Below are 27,240 nucleotides of genomic sequence, written 5' to 3'. Positions count from 1 at the left end.
CGCACAGCCGCCTCAATCAGGGCAGACAAAGGGACTGAGCATTTACTCTTTTGACGAGAGATGGAAGGAAAGTAACAGTCAGGCCAAAGCTAATTGAAGAGAAAGTTTCCGCTGACAAATTATCCAATGTGAGTTCACAATGCCCAGGGAGAGAGAGCTACATTATCCCTGTATGGTGTGTATTTAAGGCCGCATGGGATTTAAGGTGGCTGTTTGCATTAAGAACTTAAAAAAAAATTTAACAAAAAATTTATAAGAGAAAATTTCAAATTTCAAGAAGTAAAAATGAAAATTTGAAAAGTTAACACATATGTTTTTATTTATAGATAACTACCATAGAACTATAAAGAAGGAAAAGGGCATCCAAATGAAACTTAAAACAGGTAGGCGAATGCATGCTGGGACTAAGAACAATGTTCCTACACAGTGAAGGCAGTGAGAACGTAATCGACAAGAATTATGTATGTACTGTATTGCAGAATAAGGAATTGTGGGTATTTAGAAATATGCAGAACTTTAGTCTGTGCTTTAGAAATAATTATATATAGTATTACAAGTTGAAAAGAATCCAAAAGAATAATTAACAATACACACCTATGTGTTAGAATTCAGAAAAGGCTGCATTCTATAAAGTTGTCAGCGGTATTAAAAATGACACCAATCCAAAACAAAATGAATAGAATATAAAAGGGGCATTATAAGCTTTGCTTCCTGCATTAAACCCAGTTTATCCATGGAATCTCCTTTTAATATGCATTTAATCAGAAGCATGCAAATAGTTTAGGAATTACTTCATCATCTTTGCCCATTCGCTAAGGCGACAGCCCACTTTGAGGGCTAGGCAGGGATTCGGGTAGCGGCCTCCTCCTCGGCGTCAGCTCGGTTTGCATTGATCTCCGCAAGTGTCCGGCCAAATCTCGCCCATTCATCATTGCGGGGAACAGCGATCTGCTGTTAAAAGAAAGACAATGTTTGCTTGGCAACAAAATAAAAGATCATCTTATCTACTATTGCTCTGTTTTCAAATAATTTTTCCATTAAAAATTAATAACTGACCTAAAGGGCCTTTCCATACTTACAGAGACTATAACAATGATTTATGACATTTCAAAACAAAGAGTGTTTGTGAAGCATGTCACGACAGCTCAGACATGAATTTGCTGTCCCCACCACAGTGCAAGGGTGGCAACAAGGATGCTTGGTCAACAGACTTCCTGGCACCTCAAGGGATCTTGCTGATGGAGAAGAATTCCTTCAGATTTTTTTAGTCTATTTCTTGCGCCATTACTAGTAGGAAAGTTATTTTATTGTTTTCTTTTCTGAGAGAGGACCTCTCTGTGTAGCCCAGAGTGCCTCCAATTCGTGATCCTCTCGAGTCAGCTTCCTGAACACAGGGTTTGTTTGGAATATAAAGTACTCTCTCTGTCTTGATTCTCTAACTCCTTTGTGAGAAGTTATATTGCTACTTAGCATAGTGTGGAATCAAGAGCAAAGAAGAAAATAAAGTGAATGGTGCTTTTGCCTCACAGAGGCAACCCAAACTTCCCTATAGCTGCTCTTATCACTGCCACAACAGGGCACAAATCATCCAGTGTGGCCAGTGGACAAACTGGCTTCTCAATCTACAACAGCTAATAGGGTAGTCACTAGCCAAGTGTGACGACAACTTACGTTAAGTTAGTTAGAATTAACTTAAAAATCACTGTTGAGCTTGACTAACCACAACTTTTCAATAGGGTTCTGCAGCTAGCAACTACCTGTGCACACTGTCCAACCTGTGTACATTGTCCATCTGTGCACTTGGTCCACTGGCTGCTCTAAATGATCCCATCTCTTGTCCCCAAGATCTGACTGCTGTAGCCACAAAGTATCAGGACAAGATGGAGAGTAATGATGAAGAAAAGGTCCAGAACGCTCTGGTCAGAACCAAAAAGGCAGAACTGAGCCCTGCGCACTGTGTCCCTGGGTGCTGTGTCTAGTCAAGCAGAGAGACAAGAGAGCTCGACTCACCCTGCTGAACTCCATCTCAGGCCTTTGCACCCTTCGCTTTTCTCACAGTTGCTAAAGAACTACACAAAGGGCTGGAGAGGTGGCCCAATGCTAAGAGCAGCATGGCTGCTCTTCCAGAGGACCCGGGTTTGGTCCCCAACCCCCACAAGGTGATTCACAACCATCCATAACTCCAGTTCCAGGGGATCCAATGCCCTTTTCTGACCCCCTATAGGCTCTTGCCTATACACAGTGCACATACATATACTCATGCATATATATATACACATTAAATACTTTGGAAAAAACCCTATCAAAAGATGGTATCTTTGATTTCTACTATCTGGTTCAAACAAAACTATACAAAAAAAATAAAATTATATCTCAACATCAATTCTAGAAAACTCCAAGTCCACTTGTAATCCTACATTTCCTTTTCTGCCTAAAGAATTCCTAGCAATGTAGGAATCTGAAATTACCCTCACATCTGTTGCATATGGGTACAGGATGCTCAGTTAAAAAGAAACACGGCCTCAGAAGCTGCTTCTGTGGTGAAAGTACACAAGCATGCAGTTTATACAATTCAGGAGGCACACGGCAAAACTTAGCTACCACAGTACCTCACAGTGCCACTAAGCATGTATGTCAAAATTGCAGGCCCATACCTCTCCCACATCATATATGACAATCTGTCCTTCAGAATCACCCACGGCAATCTCTCTTCCAGAGTGGGTCCATCTCACATGGTTGAGAGCAGGGTTTCCCTCTACAGAAATGCTGGCAGTTGGTACCTGAGTCATTTAAAATACAGCACGGTTAAAAGTTTCATCAAAGTTTCTAAACACATAAAACAGTAATTCTTCTCCAATCTGTGTTTTTAAAAAGCAGATGATAATAGATAAAAGATAATCCCAGCACTCAGACGGCAGAGGCAGGTGGATCTCTGAGTTCAAGGCCAGCCTGGGCTACAGAGAGCTAGCTGTAGGACAGCCTGGGCTACAAAGAGAATACCTGTCTTGAAAAACCAAAACCAAACCTCCAAAATTCCAAAACACACAGCAACAACAAAAGAATTTTCCCACTTTCCCTCTGTTCAGAGATTTATTATAATAACATTACCTTCAACCCTTGAAGAAGAGTTGGGAAAATAACAAGAACTTATCTAAGAAATTCTTACATGGCTGCACATATCTCTTCAGTAAAGGGGTTTTGTGTTTAACTTCTTTAAGTAGTCAAGCTGTTTAAAAACATGAGACTAAAACCCATTTAAAAATATTTAAAAGAAAGTATTTCCAGCGCCCTCCTAAAGAGATCACAGTTCAGTCTTAGAGGACAGGAATGACTTCTGCAGCTTGGACCTTCCTCCCCAGCTAGAACCGGATGATCTGATGGACAGCAGCTCCTGGAATAAGCTTTCCCAAGCCCTGCTCCCCAGGAAGGCAGGAGAGAGCACCAACAGGGGCATCAGGCTCTGGAGTCGGACTGCATCTCAGCCACACCTGGAGTAACTAACATGCACTGATGTAGACCAAAAAGCATAAGGAAACTTCAAAGTTTTGAAATATCACCAAAGTAGTCCTTATGCTCACATCAGTCTTTCCCAAGAGATTAGCCCAGGGATATTATAACCATACTACTAAGGGAAAGATCCTCATTTAATTATAGCCATAAACCTTTGGTAGCAAAATCTAAACTAAGAAAGTAAACTTGGGCAGGGCATGATAGCATAATACCAGGGGTGGGTATTGGGGGTAGAAGCAGGTAGACTTCTGTGAGTTCGAAACCAGCCTAGTCTACATAGTGAGTTCCAGAGTTACGTAGTGAGCTTGCTAACAAACAAACTGGTACCATTCTAGAACATCAAAATTTAATTATGTAGCGTATACTTTTTTCCTAGCAGTATTTGAATGTTCCCCCCAAAGCACAGAACCAGTAGATAACAGTATTAAAATTCCTGCATTTCCAACATAATTCTCCTTTCCTCATCTTTATATAACTAAGTGCTTAACTTCCAGAGATCTGGAAAGATGCCACCAGGACCCAGAAGAAATAAGAGGGCAATCCTCTACAGCCACTACTGACAACTGGTAGCTTCTGCTAACCAGTGACCTGTGACTAATAGAGGGACCTAAGAACATTTTAAGCCTCTATCAACTGGCTAAGGACAACTCAGACACAGTTAAACTGCATTGCTAAATTTGGTATAGCAAATAAGAAATATGATGGTTTCTACATTATTATTACTATTTATGGTGCTGGGAAATTAAACCCAGGGTCTTACACATGCTAAGCAAATGTTCTACCTCTGACTTACATGCCCAGATCTTGGATTTTTTTTTTCTCCTGAGATGGAGTTTCTCTGTGTAACCCTGGCTGTCCTGGAACTCTCTCTGTAGACCAGGCTGGCCTTGAACTCACAGAGCTCCGCCTGCCTCTCTCTCCCGAGTGCTGGGATTAGGGGCGTCTGCCACCACTCCTGGGCTTCAGCCTTGGATTTCTGAGACAGGGTCTTGGCACATATGAAGCCTCTAACTCGTGACACTCTTGCCTCTGCCTCTCAAGTCTGGTTTATAAACATGTGCCATCATGCCCAGCTCCATAGTCACTGTATAGCTAATGAATGGTACACTGATCTTAATCCTTCATGGAAAAAGGTCATCAAATTGTACTTCCTTTCTTTCAAAAGAGTCAGGCTAAGACTAGCATTTAGGGATGATACACAACGCTTTCAAGGCTAACAGGTAATTTGGAATACTTTGACAATCTGGAGCTCTCTTTTTCTAGCCTAAGAATGAAAGCATATTCCGAGCCCCATAGACTTCTGGACAGCGGACACACACCGCCACTGCTTTCCGAAGGTAAAGAATGCCCAGTGTTCCCAGCCATGCTATTTCCCCCTCAGCTCTGCACAGCATGCTTTTGTCACGGAGGGCACAAAGCTTATTTGGTTTCTTTGTGATGAAGCTACAATCACAGAGCACTTTTACATTCCTTGGGATAAAAGAAGTTTCACAAATTATTCAATAAATCTCCGATTTTCTGTTATTTTCCTGCTCACCTCTGTGTCATTGTTGAGATTCCACAGATCCAGTCTCCCCATGCCATCCACACAGGCAAACAGGGCTGGGTGGGTGGGTGACCACATAACATCATAAACATAGTCTGAATTATCTTCAAACGAGTACAAAGGCTTGTTATTCTGAAAAGGAAAAGCTAATTCTTAGCACAGTCAGCATACGCTACACACAGAAATCCTTAACTACTTATCCCTGAGACACGACAGTCTATAGGTACACAGTTTCATACCAACCCAGCCCACAAATGTTCCTGGAGGCTGTTCCACTACAGAATCACCTGGCATTATAAACTAAGAACCAAGTATTAGCTTGCAGTTCCTTTTTAGCTTGTAGTGGTCTTCCTGTTTTTGAAAAAGGAACAGAATATGCTTCAAAACACTTGTCAGTGAGCGGCTGCTGGAAGACGACAGTGGTGGGTGGGCCCTTTACTTCTTGAAGCACCTGGAAATCTCCCTACAGAAGCAGATAAAGCTACAAGGACAGCAAAAGCAAAGCCTCAGAGGCTCCAGCGAAAGGGAAACAGACCCCAGCTGTAAGCGGGGGAGCCTGACCATCCTAGCATCTGTGGGAAGATGGGCCTGACAGCTGTGGCACAGACGCTCACTCGGTAGCACTGTGAGCAGCCTGGGAAGGGCAGGAACCAGGGGAGTGAGTTCAGCATCTTCCCATGAATAACAGCCACCACAGGTACTGAGGATGGAAGCACGGCCTCATGCTGCTGTCGGGCGGGCGGGCCGGATGTGCTCTTCAAACTGACAGACCTCGTGAGTGTGAGTGTGGAGGCCGGAAGTCAACCTGTGGGAGGCAGTTCTCTATCTACTACGTGGGTCTCGGGGCCTGAACTCAGGTTGTCAAGCTTGGTGGAAAGCATCTGTTTAGCCATCTTGGCAGCTCAATAAAAAGTTTTAAACTGTGAGTTTAAAATTTTAAGATATGTCAACAGCATGAGATTATTGTACTAGCCCAAAATATTTGTTTTTAACTAAACAAAAAACAAACAAACAAAAAAATCCAAAAAAATACACCCTGCCTCCTTCAATGAACAAAAAATTAATAAAAAAAAATAAGCCAAACACAGAAGATTACCTCCCCGCCTTTAAAGCCACTGTTAAGAGAGTAAGGATACAGCTTGCCTAGCCTGGAATGTGCATACAATCAGCTAAATTTTGTAAAGCCACCCCAGAGGTACAGTATTTCTGGCACACCAAAGATTCTAAAGCCTTTGACTACTGAGGTGATAGTACACTTCAAATATTCCATTTCCAGGCAATTTTAAGGTTTACCATCAAAAACTTAAAACAAAGCTGCTAACAATCATACTCATGCCAGGCAGTAGTGGCACACACCTTTAATCCCAGCATCAGGAGGCAGAGGCAAGTGGATCTCTGCGAGTTCGAGGCCAGCCTGGTCTAAAGTCTATAGAGTGAGTTCCAGGACAGCTAAGGCTACACAGAGAAACCCTGTTTCAAAAACCAATCATATTCATACATTCAATAAAAATGTGTGTGCTGGGGGCTGGGGTGGGGCTGGGGGAGTACCCTAGTGGCAGAGCAATTGCCTAGCTAGATTCAATCTCAGCACTGGAGGAAACAAAAAATATGATGGTCTATGAGCTGGACATAGCTCATTGTTAGAACAACTGTCTGGCACGCACCAGTCTCTGAGTTCAACACAGTACTGCAAACAAGGGCAACAGGATGAACATTTCACAACATGGACAATAACCTCGTGGAAGGGTGCTTAATCACAATGATGCAAATGAAAACACCCAGAATGTCACTTTACACACTGGAGGATTAAAAGGAAAAACATCAGAAAACTCTTAAGTGGGGACAAGGACGCAAGCAATTGGACCTATACACACTGCTACTGGTGGATGAGGAACTGGTAGACTCACATGGAATTGCTATCCAGGTACTATCTATTGAAGCTGAATACACATGCATGTCCTCTGACCAAGCCATTCCATGCTAAGTATATGCTCAACAGAACTGTTTAAAAAAAGAATGATCTGTAACTATATTCAGCAACATGAAACTCAGTGTTTCGCAAGCCAGAATGAGTACACACTCTTTTTACAATCTACAAACTATTAGAAAGCAATACACAAATTAGATTAAAACATTTATAATAAAAAGATTGCGCCGGGCAGTGGTGGCGCACGCCTTTAATCCCAGCACTCGGGAGGCAGAGCCAGGTGGATCTTTGTGAGTTCGAGGCCAGCCTGGGCTACCGAGTGAGTTCCAGGAAAGGTGCAAAGCTACACAGAGAAACCTTGTCTCGAAAAACCAAAAAAAAAAAAAAAAAAAAAAAAAAAAAAAAAAAAAAAAAAAGATTGCTAATTGTCTCAGGAAATGGTCAGATCAAATATTTAATTTACTCAGTGAATTGCTATATAGCTTGAGTAAAATATCACAATTTTATTTCATTTTTAAAAAATTTTTTGTTTGTTTGTTTTTTTCAAGACAGGGTTTCTCTGTGTAGTTCTGGCTGTCCTGGACTCACTCCTCTGTTTATCAGGCTGGCCTCGAACTCAGAATCTACCTCCCTCTGCCTACCAGTGCTAGGATTAAATGCGTGTGCCATTACCACCCAGCTGAAAAGACCACAATTTAAAAAATTATGTGGAAAAAAAAAGCAAAATGTCCTTCAATTTAAAATGTGACTATTTTAAAACACTTTTCTAGTTTAATTAAAAACAAACAAACAACAAACATTTATCTGAGGATAAGCCAGAGTTTTACCCCACAGAGAAAATGCACATATTTAACATCAAATAATGCTTCATAGTACAGTCATTTAATATATAATATTGTAAATTAAAATCCCAAGTGGAATTGTTTAGCTATCTTTTTAAAGTGGTATCTTCCTTTCCTTTGAAGAGCGCAGGGAGAACTGGAGGGGGTGGACCCAGCCTGTTGTTTAAATCCAGCCAGCAACCAGCTGCAAGGCTTTGAGCAGAGTCCCTCATTCTTTCTAAGCCTGCTTCCTTCCTTATACAACAGAGGCTTCACATTGATAGTATGCTGTGACCACTTAGAGCGTCTTAAGGACAGTGTGGGTCTTTCGGGGTCTGATCTCACATGTCTGGGTGTCAGGGAGCACTTTAAAATCTAAAAAGCTGCTCCAGTACATGACCAAGAATGAGAAACTCTGAGCCATACAAGGCATAATAGCTCTCTAGACGTACTCACAAACGACCTGCAAAAGCGTATTTGCCAAGAAGAAATCAAGACAAAGGGCTTCTATGAAACAAAACAAAACAAAACCCAAAACAGACGACATCTGAATAAACAGAATAATCATTTGGTTCTGCTGTGACAATAAACACGGCATGGTCAAGGGACAGGCCATATAGTTTTTCCTAAGCTCAAGGTATACGCCAGGTTGAATGGTGTTGCCCTAAAATTCCTGTCTATCTAGTGCTCCTAAAAGTACCTAAGTTAAGTAGGTTACACTGCACTGGGTGGGCCCCACATCTACTATGACTGTGTTCTTCAGAGGAAATGTGGCCACAGAGACATAATGAAGCCAGCAGTTCAGAAGGCCATGTGATGATGACAAAGACGGAGACTGGAGGGGTACAGCTGCAGGCCAAAGAGCCCCAAGGATTCCTGGCAGTCCCCAGATGCTAGGAGACAAGTACGGAACACATTTCCAGATCTCTATGGGTAAGCAGCCCACCCACACCTCCTAAACAGTGACAACACATTTCTGTTATTCTGAGCTGCTGTGTGCTAAGCTGCTACAGCAGCAATAAGAACCTAATACACATATTCCCTCCCACCCCCAAAGCTGGGGTAATTGGGAAGTTCTAGATTAGTAACAATAGTCTCTATAGTCAATACATCAGGATTAACAGTGAACTGGAAATAACTATGACCTCAATTTAGATGATGAGAGAAATAAACAAATTTCCTTTGAAAAGAAATCATTCAATGGCTGGAGAGATGTCTCAGAGGTTAAGAGCACATACTGTTCTTGCAGAGGACAACAGCCATGTCCAGCAAACTGCCTGTCACTCCTGCTCCAGGGAATTCAATGCTTCTGACCCAATGCTCATGAGCACATACCCACAAGCACACACACACACACACACACACACACACACACATACACATACACACGCACACACCATCCCAAGGTCAAAAATAACTTCCCATATTACCTGACTAAAGATAACCTTTGCAGAGTGTATCTATTAAAAACAATGAAAGACAAAGTCTTACGGGGCATATGAAGATAGCACCATTTCAATCTCAGCCAGAAGAGAGGAGTCTCAGACAACAGACTATGAGAATCAACTACCCCATGGCAAGGCTATCTTTACTTGAAGATGAATGAATCAAGCTATCTTAGCTTGATGCCACTGAATATTCAAATGACAGAACTTCTTTTGTTCTAAGTCCTTGCTCACCAAGCAATCTTCTGATTATAATTTGGCTTCCCATGTGGGTAGTCTACAGGGAAACAATGAGCTGGTCAGGCCAGCAGGAGTATCTGGGCCTTCTGGCAGTTAAGTTTCTGACTGTAAATTAATAAATTGACATTCTCCAATGTGCCAGGGTCTTAGAAGCCTGTTAGTTACATTCAGCATTCCCTTGTCTAATCAATTCCAGTAGCTGACAAAATTGATTTTCTAAATATGCAAAGGAGGCTAGACACTGGCCTGCAGCAAGTTACTGAGGTAAGTGCCACCAGGTGGGACTGGGTTAGACCATCAGTCAGCCTTCCCTCAGACCTGCCCTCAATTTCAAGGCATATTTTCATTTTAACTTGTCTACTACATGAACATTTCCTTTTCTGAGCATTGGCAGGCTCTTTTAACCCTCTTTAATGCTAGTATTGCTGAGAGTTAAGTGAGCATGCTGTCAGATTAAAGATGGGCTTTGAAACAATGGCTGTGAAAAGTTCAAGTAGCAAATAGATTACAAAAATCTAAAAACTCTTTTTAGGTACGGCCTATTAACACCCTAACTCTGACATTCCATAGTAAATATGGTTCTGAAACTACAATATATGATGTATACATTAAGATATTGTCTCCTGTAAATACTTCTTTTAAGACTAACCTATGACAGGTATATTAAGATGTGCTTGAACGTTCATCTAATTACCAGGTTAGACCTGAAATCACTATCTTCCAGGTTACCCCCCAAAAAACTGCCATTGCTCATCCACTCTCCCTGCTGTTTTTCAGACCCACTAATGCACTTCTATTGTGGACTTCCAAATTCAGTGTTTTGAGATTTTAATAGTGTCTTCTAGATATTTTAGAAGCAACATCTTGGTTTAAGTTCACCAATATGAAAGAGCTGGGCATGGTGGCTCATGCCTTCAATTCCAGCACTTAGGAGGGACGGAGAGGCAAATCTCTGTGAGTTTGAGGCTAACTTGGCCTGTCTTAGGAGTTCCAGGTCAGCCAGGGCTAAGTAAAGAGACCTGTCTCAAAAATAAACAACAACAAGTTCACCAATATGTGGATGATCATGATCACCTACTTGTGTGTGTTCTCTACACCGCAAATAGTTTAAGTCAAAAAATATTCAAACAATCCAATGAGCCAGAACTCTGGGGCTAGGTTTTAAATTTCCTAGCCAAACTAAGACTGGAGACTTGTACACCGAAGACCACTTTAAAGTGCATTTGAGGAAGTGCCAGACTGAAGTTCTGCACGCTACTTTTACAGGACTTACATAAAAAGAGAAAGAGGAGGAATCTTGTTTTGATACTGGGGCAGAGCCAGATCTTAATGGACACAGAGACACACAGCATCCAATGACTCTTTCTTCCAGTTTACAGGGTTCAGTTCCTAGGGCAGGAGAGCACTTGAAGAGGACAGGTGGAGAAGCAAGACTTGTGAAGTCTGTTAAGTGCATACATGTGAGCAACTGATTTTAAAAGCTTAAAATGGTGAGCTGGGTGTGGTGGTGCACACGCAGGCAGATCTCTGTGAGTTCGAGACCAGCCTGGTCTACAAATCGAGTTCCAGGAGAGCCAGGGCTGTTACAGAGAAACCCTGTCTCCACCCCGCTTTCCCTCCCCCGCCACAATGCTTAAAATTGGGGCCTGGAGAGATGGCTCTGAGGTTTCAGGTATTGGCTCCTCTTGCAGAGGGCCTGGGTTTAATTGCCAGCACTCACATGGTGGCTCAAAACCATCTGTAACTAGTTCCAGGGGACCTGATGCCCTCTTCTGGTCTCTGCAGGCACTGGGCATGCATGTTTGTGGTCCATAGACATACACAGAGGCAAAACACCCACACACATAAAATAAATAAATTAATTTAAAAATTTTAACAATGAAAGCTTAAAATGGGCCAGGCAGTGGTGGTGCATGCCTTTAATCCCAGCACTCGGGAGGCAGAGGCAGGCAGATCTCTGTGAGTTTGAGGCCAGCCTGGGCTACAGAGTGAGTTCCAGGACAGCCAGAGCTGTTACACAGAGAAACTCTGTCTCCAAAAACAAAACAAAACAAAAAAACCCTTAAAATGGAAATGGAATAATGTTTTTAAAGTGGTTTTAAGACACTGTCTACCATTCATTAGAATTCATTATTCATGAACATACTTATTTTTCCAGCACAGGTAGGGCCTCAATCAAATCATTTGAAAGGTAGCAACAACTAAATTAGGAAGCGTAAGTTCAAGTCTGAATCCGCTGACTCTGTGTGCACAGGCTGGCCATATACATAAATCTACCTAGCAGACTGTTTCTGTTTAATCCTTCAGAGAACAGAACTGTGTGCAGAAAGGGTAGACTAAAAGGTAAGAATTCTTACTCTTTTCTTTTCTTCCAGAGCTGGGGATTGAACCTAGGACCTCATGCACAGTAGACAAGTATACTATCATTAAACTGTGTAACAACAACCTAGGCCAAGGCAATTCTTCTGATAACATTTTAGGGGGTTCTTGCTCATACATGATATAAAATACACTATTCTATGCTGGCCCACCCTTTGGCCACTAGGAAGGGTGTTAGAGGCAGGGAAGAGTATCTATCATATTTGAGAGTGAATGAAAGAAACAGTAAAACTAAACCTAATTAGCAAGGAAAAGAGATATGTCTGCCTATTGTTCTCAGCCAAATCTCTTCTGGGACAGGGGAGATGGCTGAGCGGACAGAGGTGCCTGAGGGCAGGTCTAATGATCTGAGTTCCATCCTTATCCTGCAACGTGGCAGGAGAGAACCAATTCTTGAAGCTGTCCTCTGACATGTACTTGTGCATGGTGGCAACCTGCATTCACACACATACACAATACATATGCGCGCGCGCGCGCACACACACACACACACACACACACTTAAATAAATAAAAGCAACATCTATGTTGAACACACAGTAAAATACAGAAACAAAAATATCAACTATTAATGAAGATCTGTGTAGAACCACAAAAGCAAATGCCTGTTAGTCTGCGATCACAGGGAAGTGCGTTCTCAAATAGGCAAGACGAGCTCTTCATTTTCAAATCCTGTTAATGAACGTTCAAATTTCAAGCAGAAAGAAAGCTGAAAATCTGAAAATCTGACATTTCAAAATGAACCACTCAATCAGTCAGTCCCCAAATGAAGATTACTTCAATAGCCAAAAAAGGAAAGACGCTGCCGAGCATGGCCAGACAGACGCTTCTCTGGACTCCTTCCTACAGGCCGGCCCACAAGAAAGCACAGCCGGAAATCTTGCAACTTATACGGATATTTGAAACCTTTATGGAAATAATAGGTTTTATCTTTGCAATTCTGTATCTTGCTTTGTTTTAGTAGCAGACTATGTATTTTCCCACATAGACAGAGTTGTAGATCATGCACTTCTTTGTTTCTGGCTATGAGAACTTCTTTTTCTAGGTTTTTTGCCAGTCTATGATCCAAGAATGAAAGAGATGACTAATTACATACATTTAGGCTCTGACCCCCATTAGAATGGACACTGTGTCAAGCACTTTTCTAGATGTTTCCTTCATTAGACTTCAGGTAAGTGCTATTTTTATCTGTTAATGTCAAAGCTGAAAATGCTCAATTTAAGGCAAGCTTTGCAAGGTTGTTTTAAATCATTTCATGTTAGACTGAAAGAAGGCACTGAGACAGGACAAGAGCGAACAGCAAGTGCACTCTGGACACTAGGCCAGGCTTGGTAAGTGCATACATAGGAGCTCACTACAGTGAAAGGCACCTCTTAAGAACACTAGATTTTCTCAGAGATCTCCAAGAATGACAGCATGTCTCGAAACTTCGTTCCATGGTGAAGGATTCAAAAAGTCAACATTAAGATCAAGTAGATGGACAGGAAAAAGAAAGCTTAAAATGTAGCTTCCATAGACTAGGATACACGTGCAGTTTTACTAGCAACACTGTTATCCTGCAGAAAACTAGAAAGCAAGCAAGTTAAGTTTAATTATAAAATAAGGCAAAGCAAAATGACAGTCTATCTATCAGGAGGTCATGCTCCCTAAGCTCTGTCTGTGAGACTTTCACTGGCCAGGCCGGGCCACACTCACTGAAACTACCAGAGGACTAGGAAGCCCTTTCATCATTAAGTGAAAAGTATTTCAAGTAATGGTTTACTAAGCCCCAATAAACAACATTAGTTAACCGGAGTAAGAAAACACACATGTGCCTTCCCAATGCTTTCTAATGATTCCAGTTTACCGTGTAGCCTTATTGTACAGGACTTACGGCAAATAGTCTCTGTCTTTTCTCTATTTCCCATCAGCCCCGTAAGCCACTGCAGTGCTGAATTGAGGCTCCTAGCTCTCCACAGAGCAAATGAATGGCTTTTGTGTGGGGCTGGATGAAATTCTGTCAAGGAGTATAGGAGACACTCAGGGGCTTCTCTCCAACTCAATTCAGAGTAAACAGGTCTGAGCTCGAAAAGCCTAAAGGGGTGGAAAGACTAATCTTCCATTTTTGTGGGGTCACTTTATTTGTTGGCACCCCAATATCAGCATACTTGCACACAGTATAACTTCTTACCATGTTTTATGTCTTGGGAAACAATTCTAAGACATCATCTAAGGTCTAAGACCTGTGTCTTTCTCTGCAGTATTAGAGCACCACCTTGTGTCAGGAAACTGACTGAATGCACAGAAAGCTGTATTTCAGATACCTTAGTTGTCCAAAGTTTTACTGTCCAGTCAAATGATGAAGTGACAAACAGATGTGAGAAGTCTACTGCTCCAACAGCCGCATGACAGTGGATTCCAGTGATGGGTCCCTGATGTCCCTCAAACATCTCACTGATTCCAGCTTTGCTATTTCATAAAAGTGAAAATGTTAGATACCTCTCTTATAAATACACCACATATTTTCTGAATGTTTTTGTTTATTTATTTTTTTAGGACAAGGCCTCACTATGTAGCCTGAGCTGCTCTGGAACTTATTATATAGGCTAGGCTAGCTTCAGCTTCAGAGCTCCACCTTCCTTTGCCTCAGAGTGTTGAGATTAAATGTGTGCACCATCACACTCAGTCAGTGTATCTTACTACGGGTTCATACACCAGAACTTGACTTAATTTCAAACACAATTCTATGTTCATAGTTCATTAGAATAACTTATGCCAATTGTTATTGCATTCAGATTTGATAACACTACTCAAGTAGTGGGGACTTTTGGAGCCATAAACACCATGCTGTTGACAGGAGGACTCAGAAGGCCAGTCTCCATGGTGGTAGAGTAAGAACAAAGATGCTGTGTAAGAGACAATCTGGACTAATCTCAATCAAAGGCTTTGAAGTGAAGGTGATTTGTACTGGAAATGAGGTCCAGATGCTCAATGTTTCTAAAGGACAGCTAGACAATTTCAAAACAAATCCTAGTCGGTTTAACATATGTAGTGACATTACTCTACCATTATCAGTAGGCTTGCACTAAAGCTCAAAGTTCAAATAAACCCAAACAGAAAACAGGTGACAGCCACATTTACAAACCTGAAGGCCAATTGTGGAACAAGTCTACTACATTTCTAATTGCTGAACATGCCTCCTACTAGTAACTTCTGTGAGCACAAGCACACACAAAACCCTACAATATACCACATCCCACACAATCCAAAACACATGAATCCAAACTACTTCTGTTAAGAAAAAATTAACATATGTTTTAGGTGCCTGAATTTAAGGTGTCACAAGTCTAGAGTAGGATTCTACTTAAATAAGGAGCAGTTGTTTCACTGAGATGATCCAAGAAGCATTTTAAATAACGGCTAATCCCTACTAGGTTTACCTGCCGTGGCGGCATGCTGTATATACGGACCCTTCTTCACTGCCTACAACAAAGTTGTTGACGTCTCCAACAGGGAAGGACATAGATGTTACAGCTACTGCTTTGGACTGTTTGTGAACCAACTCCATGCTATCCTACACAGAAAAAAAAATGAGAAAACTATTTTGTAAAGCTTTAATTCAATTCTTCATAAAAAAGCTTCCACTTTTTTTTATTTTTATTTATTTATTTATTTATTTATTTTTGGTTTTTCGAGACAGGGTTTCTCTGTGTAGTCTTGGTGCCTTTCCTGGAACTCACTCTGTAGACCATGCTGGCCTCGAACTCACAGAGATCCACCTGCCTCTGCCTCCCAAGTGCTGGGATTAAAGGCGTGTGCCACCACCGCCCGGCAAAAGCTTCTACTTTTAACTGGTTGGTAAGTTATTGTTTTAACATAGTATTAATATAAACCTACCTCAGTTAAATGAAAAAGGTTTGGCAAGTTATATTCAAGCTATCAACACATATTCAGATTTATAGTCTGTGTAATATAAGAATATCTATAATGATAAAATGATATAAACGAAACTGGGGTATATATACAATTAAAAACTAACATTTACTTCAAAATCCTACATTCCTAAGTTGAACCCACCTGTGGGTGGGAAAGCATGTCCAAACTCCAGGAGCAAATTTTCCCATCAGTAGAGATGCTGATCAGGTTATGAGCATTTTGTGTTCCAACAACATTCACACAGTAGACAGGGTGCTAAAAACATGAAACAGGGTTTTCAGAGGTTATTTAACAACAAACAAACAAACAGTCCAGAAACAATTAGTCTAATTGCGGGTATTCCATTTCATATCAAACAGTTTTGTATGCTGACAACTTTCGTTTTGTTCTACTGAGAGCTGACCCCAGGACCTTGAGCACTGCTGGGACAGCACTCCACCACTCAGTTCCAGCCTCAGCCCTGGGGTCACTTTAACGTGAAGTCTGTTGCTATTCTGATAATTCACAAAGGTTGTCTTAGAAGAGAGATACTTCCTGATATATGCACCCCCCGCCCCAAGCATGCTCGGAACCCCCGCAGCCAGATACTACTCTACGGTCAGTAGTGAGGGCGCACAGAAGTCTAATGAGATAACTCGTTACTTACTGTGTGTGCAGCGGCTGACAGTGGGGTTCTCTGCACGGGAGTTCTTTTATTGCTACGGTTATCCCAAAGCACAATTTGGCCTGAGTATGTACCACCAACGACAAGATTCGGATGAAATTTTGCAAATGTAGCAGACATTACAGCTGACTGCAAAGAAGTAGAATTTTTGTATTTAAGATTTAAGTGGCAGCCAGGCATGGTGGCGCACTCCTTTAGTCCCAGCACTTGTGAGGCAGAGGCAGGCAGATCTCTGAGTTCAAGGCCAACCTGCTCTACAGAGTTCTAGGAAAGCTAGAGCTATACAGAGACACCCTGTCTCAAAAAAACAAACCAAACAAAAAGATTTAAGTGGGAAAAGTCTGATAAATTAGAAAAACAAATCTACTATCTGAAATATTTCCCTTTCTACCACTTAAGGTATTAGAAGTTTTAAAAACTTCTAATTTCATTTTAATTTTGTAAGAAATAAAAAATTATATTGTGTTCAAAAGTCAAATGTGATATTTATATGTTTACACAGTTATCAAACAAAAGTTGCTTCAATCAATTACAGTTTTTAAAGGAAAGCTGGCCTGTGACTGACTTCTGACTATAATATGACAGTAAAGAATATAGCAGTTTTGATTAAGAGTGTTTGTTTTGGATTATGACACTATTAAGATTTTAACATATACAATCAGAAAGAGGCACAAATTCTAACCTTTTGCTAAATCCACTTTAAAAAAAATCTACATCTGCTTCCTACTTCAACCATATGTTTTTACTTTAAACTATTTAGTTGCAACTCCTCAGGCCATGTCTAAGTGATTCAGTGGGCCGATGTCAGATTATATATTCAGTAATAAGTCCCTGAGAAACTCCCTGTGGGAAAGACATCTTCCAAAAGACTCCTTTTATATAGTCAATCACAATAACAGAAAGTCACAACTGCAAAGGCCCTTAGGTGTGGTTTCACGTTAGATGTTAGGAAAGCTATAAAACGCAGATCATATTGAACTGAGAGTGTTCAGCTTTCTGTCTGACATCTGTTTGCAAATATGGAGTGGTTTAGTAAATGCCAATCCAATGACATCATCATGTTGACAAGAAAAGAAAAAAAGGCACTTGTCTACATTCACGAGTGGATCCCTAAGCATGGGAAGACGGTTGAAAGGCCATCTTACCTGGCAGTGGAACACATACTCTGGGGTAGTCTTTTTGTACTTCATATTCCACACAAGGGCCACACCATCAGGCTCATGAGGAGCCTCTTCATTGTTATTATAGGAAGCCACAAGTAACTCTGGATACTATTCACGAGAATCAAATAGAAAAAAGTCGAATAATAAGAACTATTATGTTCTTAACTATCCATCAGACTGCTCTGAAAATGATCCTTATAATTATGCTCACCAAGATGTTAGTCCGAGTTTAAATTAGCACAGTTGATTATTTAAAATGTTTAAATGTTAAAGTAGTTCATTAAAATGTTTAAATTTTATCTAAAGTGTTCAGTGGGTAATTAAATTAGCAAAACTGGATTTGGGCATAAAGTCCTGAATTTCAAATCTAAAAGTAGTTCCAATTCTTCCTTCCAGTATACACAAGTCAAAGTGGTAATGGCAACATTAGAATCATCACCCATTATTATTTATTTTAAATGATACATACTGACTTAATTACAAAAATCCTATATCAAAATTATATGTTAATTAGAATTAAAAAGTGAAGTTGTGCTATACTTTACCTGGGATGACCAATCCAAACAGCTAACAACTCGATGCTTTGACCAACGTTCATCAAAAAATTGTCGATTTAGTGATAGCTTAGCACCTGCTTGAATCTCTCTGTAGAAAAAGATCAACCCCCCAAAGACAGTGTTATAGCTTGTGTCACACTTCAAGGCTGCGGAAGCTATGACCTTGGGAATTAAACATTACCCTTCTTTGTCTTCCAAATCTCTCCCACTGTAGTCAAAGAAGATGTTAATCTGCTCAGAAAGGGCTCTTTCCACAATTCTTGTAGAATGGTCAAAGAAACTTAAAAATTCTTCTGAGTGTAAAATTTGTTGCTTTTCTTCTTCAGTTAGTTCATGAGGGGGAGCTGGAAAAATATTTTTTAAAAAGTATGATTCAGGCCAATCAAATCCTGTCAACTCACTATTACAGTTTGGATCAAGAAATAGCACACATTCGTTTAAAATGAGAGTCACCTCTTTGATTTCGGACATTTTATTCTACTTTAGTTCCTAAATAACAACACACGTTTTAAGAGGAATCAGCAGAGAAAAACACCTGAAATATGTTAGGATACCTTTGCTATCGCTCTCTTCATCTTTTGTCAAGGTTTTCTCTTCTTCGGGTTCAACAGGAGGTTTAGGAGTTGTGACGTCATCTTCCTCCTCCTCATCTGAACAAGGATGGAACAATAAACAAAGACTAGCTTACTGCAGAAGCAGTGTCTCAGAGCATCACAACCCCCTCAACCCCTCAGGGTGAAAACATCCCACTGTAAAGACTGCGTGCAGACAACAGGAACTTTACCAGCACCAACTTAACGAATGGAATGGAAACTCTTGCGTTTTAGATACGGGGGTCAAGAGTTATCCTAGGTTCTGTAACTATGTAAACCACGAGTAAGGTATGTCAGTAGGATGCAGTCCTCATGGAAGTCTTTAAAAGCTTACCAGGTTTACTATTCTAGACAGAACAACGTGTGACTCCTACATAGTTCTGTAGAGCATGCTGACACATTAATGCTGCAGAATGAAGAAAATCAAATGTCTGAACAGCCCACAGAGCTGGCTGCTTACTTGTGATCTGAAACCATCAGTGTCTGATGGGTCTTCCTAGGACATAAAGATGCTTACATTAACTCTCAGGTTGCTATTTGAGAGGCAGATTTTAAAGATAATAGCTTTGAGATCACATTTTCTATTCTGTCATTTTAAATGCAAGTCTCATTATCTATCACTGTATGATGTGGCAATAGCACTTAAAACAGTTTTCTTTAATTTTAATAAAATATTCAGAAATATATGCTTATGACTTTTAAAAATTATCAAACCTCATAAATCCTCAAATCAGCATACAGCTTAAAATAGTTTATTTAAAAAATATTATGGTGCATATAACCCTGTCTACCATCTCTTTTAGCTATAAACCAAGGCAGATTTCATGAAGAAAAACGTGTATTTTTATTGCCTAAGCACATCTTAGCTGTCTATTAGGGAATGGCAGCAGGCATCTGCAACAGAGTGCGTCTCAAGTAATGAAAGCCTATTCAATAAAGGGACTTTCCTTGTCTGTTATAGTCATTTCCCTGACCCATGTACAGAATGATCTAAACCACATACACATACAACCTACACAAAAGAACGGTCAAGGATGGGAACCAGCTGCCAAGTCACGGTCCCAGCAGTCACGCCAGCTGACTAGATAGCAGCAACCAGATGGCACTGCTGGGATTGTGTCTTTCTGCTGCAAGGTGGCAAGGGGATGGCATAACATTCTTCCGCTTGACTGCTTCCAATCCCGTGTCTCTCCCAATGGTGAGCCTGTGCAATTACCCACCCTCCAGGAGGCTACAGACAAGTCTTTACCCTGCAAACAAAATGCAGCCTGTAGGCCACACCAGCTGCCAAACCACACACAGTGTTAGATTTAGAGAGCGAAGGAAATCTTTCCAATTCTATAGTATAAGCAATAAAAATACAACTGTACCTGTGCACAGAAAGCTTTAAATGACACCGTATAACGCACACAATGATACAAGCTCCAACTTAATCAGAATGATAATGACGTATGCCAATCGTACATTACTTGAAATTGAGCGATTTTTACGTCTGACAAGTTTACAGAACTGGGATAAATGGCACGAGTGATTTCAATATATGCTCATACTTTTGAACCAAATGGTGAAGGTTAAAATTTTTCCTTTCAAGGGCCTCAATCAGCCACAAAGGAAAACAGTAATCACTGTCTTTTCAGGCAGCCCAACCGCATTTGTCAGCCCTTTCTCCGTCAATGCAGCCAGAGCAATCAACCTGCCAAACATTCAGAATGGAAAAACAATCTGAAAATACAGGGTATAATGCACCTGCCAGTGAAAATGGCCATTTCAAGAAAAGCTAGTGATCTCAGTGACCCTGCTGGGGAGGCGGTGGCGCAAAGGGGAAAGAACACGTACGAGAATTCTTAGTGATCGCCACTCTCCTGCACACTGACACTTCCTTACAAAGCATGCCAATTATAGCTTTTGTGCTACTTAAAAAATGAAAGCTTTTTTTGGGCAAAATAATCACATAGAGAAACATAAAGACACTACTCCTTCTTAGATGAATTCTCATACACAAAGGATTATTAATCTGAAAACAGTGTGTCTGATGGTGACTCCATCCTGTACTGTTCTAACATTAGGATGTGACTCTGCCATAAAATAATCTACAGGGATACTGAAATGAAATCATTTAATTACATTTACTTCTGACTTCTAGAATAACAGGAGATCCTATTTCCATGAAAACTTTAGTATGAGTACTGTTCTTACAGCGCTGTGGGTTTCTTTTTTACATTTAGTGTGAGAAAAGAATGTAGCTCAGGTTTTGCTAATATTATCAGTTTTCCTAATCAGTTCTGTTAACTAGCAGGCTCACTGTATGTAAATTCTCAATTAAGGACGTAGACTTGGAGTCACCCTGGACAAGTCACTCTCAAGCACTGTGAATTATAAACTGCAGCTCCTGCCCACATCTTCTCTTCTCTCTACTCTGTTGTATTATACCACTTCTAAGTACCATTTCCAAAGACAGGTGTCAAAGTCCTGTCATATGCATAGAGTCAGTATTTTCTAGTGCTAAGTGACCTACTAATCTGCATATTTAACAGAAAGGCTCTTGTTTACAGACACTCTTTCCTTCTGAAATATAAATGCAGATGAAGTACATTAGCTGCTGGTCTGTTGCTAAGCCATTCTGTAGCTGGATGGTTAGTAGCAAACACACCTTCTGGAATTTTATTTTAGAATCAATGAACATACATCCTTTTCTACAATGATCAAATATGGACTTAAAAACTATAATTAGTACTTAAATCAAGCTTCAGAAAGGTCACTAAACTAATTTTCCAGGAATATAAAAGCAAATAACAGGCTGCTTTAAAAAAAAAACTATAAAGTGAACTATTTTTGTTATAAAGTATATCTTAAATAATCACATATATATGTGAATGCTCCTCTGGAGCCAAGATGCCCTTCTTACTAAGAACTTCTACAACCATAGCTATCATAGGACCACTAATATGGCCCCAGATCCAATACCACAGTTGTAAAGATTGTCTCAGACACTCCCTGTTATGTGGTAAGCTATAACATACTTAAAACTGGAAGACTGTAAGTGAACAGGAAGACTGCCATGCACATCAGTTTGCTGATGAATATTCATGACTGCATGCTAAGTGGTTAACTCCAGGCTTTCCCTGACAGAGAAGCTGAGGCTACAGGCTGAGCAGTAGAGTGCAGAGAGATACAGTTACTTTCAAAATGACACATCTCCTGTCAAGGCATGCTGAAACTAGGTTTCATGAACCACTGATTTTTACTTTGAGTTAACACCAAAATTGTCATGCATTTTGGTAAGACAAAAAGAAAACTGTTCTGTAAATTAAGCTGCACCTAGAGACAACACCAAGGAGTGAACTTCTGGTTGCTAGAATAATCAGCAAAGCAGTGGGTTAATCAGTTAAATCATCTGTGAAATGGGTGGCTTCTGTTAACCTAAAGGAAGACGGCTTCTGAACAGGGTCTCTCATTTACATGCCATTCATACTTAAGATATGTTTAAGAAACCATAAAGTACACTTTTGAATAATTCTACAATAGCCATATTTATATAGTAATATGCAAGATCTTAGAATATCCATAGTAAACACTGCAACTTATAAATCCACCACTTATTGTTTTCGATATTAAAGTTAATGAATCCCATCACTAGTGCATTGCTGTTCATGAAATGTAATTGTTGGCAACCAGTTCATTGTTAGTTTTATATATTGATAATATACCCTTTTAAGATGATTTAATATCTTATGATGAATTCCTAACTTTAATCAGGGAACTTGATGCTCATAAAAATGATTCAACTTACAAAGATTCAACTAACGAATAATCCTGTAGACATCTATCAGCAGTGCAATCATTAATTTGAAAATCCAGACCAGACAGGAATAAGTTTCCCTTAACATTTTCCAAATAACCTTAAAATGTATCTATTTACTTCTATTTAATATGTGTATGTATGTGGGCAGGTACATGCCTGGGCCCACGTGTGGGAGTTAAGTCTACCATGTGGGTCCTGGGGATCAAAGCTGGTCATTAGGGTTGGCAGCAAGTATCTTTACCCACTGAGCCATCTTGCCCACCCCCCATACAGCTATCTTCTTATACCTTCAAATCAAATGAATAATTAAAATGACCTTCAATGAAACAAAGTTGTATCATTGTATTGATAAGATTCCTTCCTTTTTGCTGGGCGGTAGTGGCCCACACCTGTAATGCCAGCACTCAGGAGGCAGAGGCAGGTGGATCTGAGTGTGAGGCCAGCCTCGTCTACAGAGTTCCAGGACGGCCAGGGTTACACAGAGAAACCTTGTCTCTGAAAATAATAATAATAATAATAATAATAATAATAATAATAATAAAATAAAACAAATTCATTCCTTTCTCTCTTGCTTTTTTTTTTTTTTTTTTTTTTTTTGCATCCTGAATAGGATCACTTCTATTTGCTTAATAATTTGGACTTCAAAAAGGGAAACAGTGCTGACAATTTAATCACAGGTATTTTGAATTCAGATATAATGTTGGGAGGAAATAAACTTTTTAGTTTATGTGTATGATTGTCTTGCCTGCACGGATGTCTGTGCAGCACCTATGTGCAGTACTGGATCCCACTGGGACTGGAGTTAGACAGTTGTGCTCACACGATCGCTGAAGTGCTAGAAATCCAACTCAGGTCTCAGAGGAGCAACCAGTGCTCTTAACCAGATCTCTCCAGCTCTCTCAACAAACCTTTTTTAAATAGAAAATTTGGATTTTATTTTGGCTGAATTATTATTAGTAGTAATTCAATTATCTGTGATCTCATTAAACGTTACTTTTTTTCTGGGCCAGTTTTATTCAGATTTAAATTCTTCGGTTCAAAATTAAGAACAAATGACATAATGTTCAGTTCTATTTATATTCTCACATATTAAAGGTTAAAGCTAATTCATTAAACACATAATTTACTTTGGAACTTTTTAAAACTCCATTTTAGGTAAGGCTAATACTAAATTATTAACTAGAAAGCCCACAAATTTGGTCTACAAAGTGGGAAGTGTGGATTCTAGATAATAAGATTATACAACAAAAGATTACAGGTTGTTTACATATAACCATCGTCTATACACTGTAAATGCTAATCAACACTAATATCTGTTTCATTAAACCATGAAGCAATAGGTCAGAAATCCCTCCATGTACGCAGCAGAATGGAGGAAGGAGATGGCTTCTCACAGAAACCAAGCAGCAGGCTGCTCTGCTTAATAACCCCAGGGCCTCCCTCACTGCAGACTTGGTTCATCAACTGACTTTCCAGGACCTCAGCTTCCAAAGATGGAAACTAGCTAGGTAGGTTAAAGGGCCTTTTTGGATGTCTTTATACTTTTGTAATTAAAAAACAAAAATACAACAACAAAAATCCACACTGAAGAGGTGGATAAGAAAAAAAAATGCTATTTTCAAGAGTTAAACTTTTAAAAGGAAAAGGTAGAAAGTAAGTAAGAGTGTGCCTGTGGGCACCACTCTTCCGTTCTGGAAGCTGCGTGCCTGCAGAGAAGGGAATTGACTGAGGCCACATGGTCTTAGTCAATTTCATTCACAGTAGGTGCTTTAAGACAGCGAAAGCACCCAGATTCAGAAACAGTACCACTAACGCACAGAGCAGACTTGACAGTAAGAAATTGGCTGGAATAGAGAAAAACAAAGTGGAATGAAACTGCCTTTGAAAAGGACAGCTTTAGCCACTTAAATAAAGGAAGGTGGTAAGACTAAAGACCAGTTTTCCCACACATTACTCCTGTACTGAACATACTGCCCTCTGGATTTACGGTTACGCTCCAGTTGTGGGAGTAAACATTTTTTTTTCATGGCAAACTTTTTTTCTCAGACAATTACAATTAAAAAATAAATTGCAGTGCTAAGGCTTGCACCCAGTGTTTCATGAACATGAGACAAACATGCTACCACAAAACAGCACTCGAGTCCCTTAGGTAACTGTTAAATGGTCACCATCTGGGCTGAGTTTGAGGAGCACCGAATTAAAGCAATGGATGTGGTTAAGCACCAAGTGTTTTCATTAGAAAAATCTTATTTAATGTTTTTTCTTCTTGCCTCTAGAACTTCGACAACATGGAAATGAAATTCAATGTCATGAAATTAATTGTAATGGCATAAAAATGGAATTATCTAATTTTTGTAAGTGGTTGCAAAGGCTATGAATGGCCTCACGGCATGAGGACAGGCTTCTCACTCTTCTCCACTTGGATACTCCAAGCTCTAACTGAAGCACAAAGCCAAGGAGAAGGAGACCCAGTGCCTTCATATACAGATGGCAGCACTCACCACACTCAAGGACACTTGCTGGACTGCGAATAAACAAACATGGACTTTATGAAGTGAACCTCTAAAGCTAGTCCCCACAGGAGGACTTTAAAGGATGGTGAACCAGATGAACCCTCTGAAATGGGCTCCATTCACCCATCTTGCCCTTCTATTTCCGTTAGGGAAGAAAAGATCCGTTTACTCTGCTCTAGTAAAAGAAAAGGCTTCGGGGCTTACTCACTGTCTGGAGGTCACCACTAAAATGATACTGCTCTGACGCAGACAAAGCAGTACGCTATGACCCACACTCCCTTTTGAATGAAGTGTCGCTAAACGGCAGCTCTAAACCAATAAATCAACTTGGCACTTGCAGTCAGTATTTTAAAAAGGACATGATATAGTGAGAAAAGAGATGGCATTATTTTAAAAAATTTGTATTGGACTGTAATAAAACTTAAAACTACTTATAAGTTACTATCATAAAAACACAAAGTTTGCTGTTTTGTGGCAGGCAACATGAGAGAATGTATATCTTAGAATTGGTTAGACATGGTTTAGAATAGTAGTTACTAGCTGGTAAGCCTTGATAATCACCTTTTTTTTTTTTTTTTAGCTTCTTTGTGTGCAAATAAGAATCAAAGTTTGGACTGGAGAGATGGCTCAGCAGTTAAAAGCACTGGCTGCTCTTTCTGAGGTCCTGAGTTCAATTCCCAGCACCCACACAGTGGCTCACAACCATCTGTAGTGGAGTCTGATGCCCTCTTCTGGCATAAAGGTGTACATACAGATAGAGCACTCAGACATATAAGAAAAAAAAGAATCAAGGCTTAATTAACATTTGGGGTTGTTGTTGCATGTTTGTGCAAGCGGCCACGAATGTGTGTGTGTGTGTGTGTGCCCACAGAAGCCAGAAGAGGGCATCAGATATCCTAGAGGAGGAGTTCCAAGATGTTGTAAATGATGAAATGGGTAACTGGGGTCCTTTGGAGAGAAAGTGCTCTTAACCACTGAGCTATCTCTCTAGACCCCAACTTTCAAAGTTTTGGTGAGAGGATTAGAAATACAATGCCTGGTATGTAGTGAGCACTGGCAGTTAAATTTTTCTGCCACTGATTTAAATAGAATTTAAAAATTCTTAAAATTTAATCATTTTGAGAACTATTATAAACAAATAGCTTTAATAGTATACTTAAGAGATGCTGACAGAGTCAATTTAGTCCTGAATTCAGAGGACTACACAAAACACAAAGTAGGCACATGCTTATGTCTCTATTTAAGAAGGCTATCCAGGCCGGGCGGTGGTGGCACACATCTTTAATCCCAGCACTTGGGAGGCAGAGCCAGTTGGATCTCTATGAGTTCGAGGCCAGCCTGGTCTACAGAGTGAGATCCAGGACAGGCACCAAAACTACACAGAGAAACCTTGTCTCAAAAAAACCAAAAAGAAAAAAAAAAAAGGCTACCCAGGAGACCCTATAATGGTTTCACTTCTGGGCCTAAGAACACACAGTGATTAGGATATACTCAACAAATACTGGACTAATCATACTTTTCATCCAAATTTCATCAACAATTAACTAACACTTGAAAACAACATATTTCTCAGCAGTTGCTTCCATCATGAAAGCGAGAAAATTAAGTATCCCAGGTAAAACTTGTTCTCTGAGGTAGGTAACACTGAATAACACTCCTTTAGGTGTGCAGTGAGCCCACTACATGCTACACACAGGGATCATAGCCGGAAGAAATAGTTCCTACGCTCATGGAAAAGGTGGCAAAGTTCAAATATAATAATGTTCAAGGCCTCTGGCCTTGCAGAATTCCAAAATGGGGGGAGTAACAGAAGTCTTGTCAAACAGGGATTGGTACTGGCGTTGCCGCAAGGAAACTGGCAACCTACACACAAGTGATACAAGCTCTCCTTTATGTCTTAGAGCATCAAGTACTTGTTCGTCTCAATTCTGATTGGTCTCCCACAGGGTACAGTGTGTGGCTTTTCATTTTCCTCTTTGAGGGCCAAGATAGTCTTTCTTGGCGGTCCTGTGGAAATAAAGGGTTTTAGCCAAGAAGGGGGGTGCAGGACTAGATACTGTCAGGTAACAATGTAAGGAATCTGGTCTTCATGGCTGGGAGCCCCAAAGATAAATTCTTTGGTGTCAGCCACCAGGTAGGGGTCGAAACTTCCTTCTCCTGGTTAGC

At 40.3% G+C, this 27,240-nt stretch overlaps 1 protein-coding gene across 5 annotated transcripts in view; it reads right to left on the bottom strand.

Moving 5' to 3' along the window:
• Positions 1-292: 292 nt before the first annotated feature.
• Dync1i2 (dynein cytoplasmic 1 intermediate chain 2) overlaps positions 293-27,240 on the bottom strand; it is a 53,963-nt gene continuing 27,015 nt past the window's right edge. For 3 of the 5 annotated variants that reach the window (XM_059260677.1, XM_059260676.1, XM_059260679.1), the window contains 11 exons: positions 18,721-18,816; positions 18,348-18,510; positions 18,155-18,254; positions 17,592-17,717; positions 16,429-16,575; positions 15,924-16,037; positions 15,287-15,420; positions 14,171-14,315; positions 5,048-5,188; positions 2,655-2,780; positions 293-951 (listed from right to left, as the gene is read on the bottom strand). In XM_059260677.1, coding sequence (XP_059116660.1) covers positions 838-951; positions 2,655-2,780; positions 5,048-5,188; positions 14,171-14,315; positions 15,287-15,420; positions 15,924-16,037; positions 16,429-16,575; positions 17,592-17,717; positions 18,155-18,254; positions 18,348-18,510; positions 18,721-18,816 — 1,406 coding nt within the window. In that variant the 3' untranslated portion in view covers positions 293-837. The remainder of the gene's footprint in view (positions 952-2,654; positions 2,781-5,047; positions 5,189-14,170; positions 14,316-15,286; positions 15,421-15,923; positions 16,038-16,428; positions 16,576-17,591; positions 17,718-18,154; positions 18,255-18,347; positions 18,511-18,720; positions 18,817-27,240) is intronic. The other 2 variants (XM_059260678.1, XM_059260680.1) reach the window with 1 other exon arrangement.

Source organism: Peromyscus eremicus, chromosome 4, assembly GCF_949786415.1.
Source record: "Peromyscus eremicus chromosome 4, PerEre_H2_v1, whole genome shotgun sequence".
Classification (NCBI taxonomy): domain Eukaryota; kingdom Metazoa; phylum Chordata; class Mammalia; order Rodentia; family Cricetidae; genus Peromyscus; species Peromyscus eremicus.
Note: the sequence above shows the minus strand (reverse complement) of the source record. Positions and strands in the feature narration are given on the sequence as shown.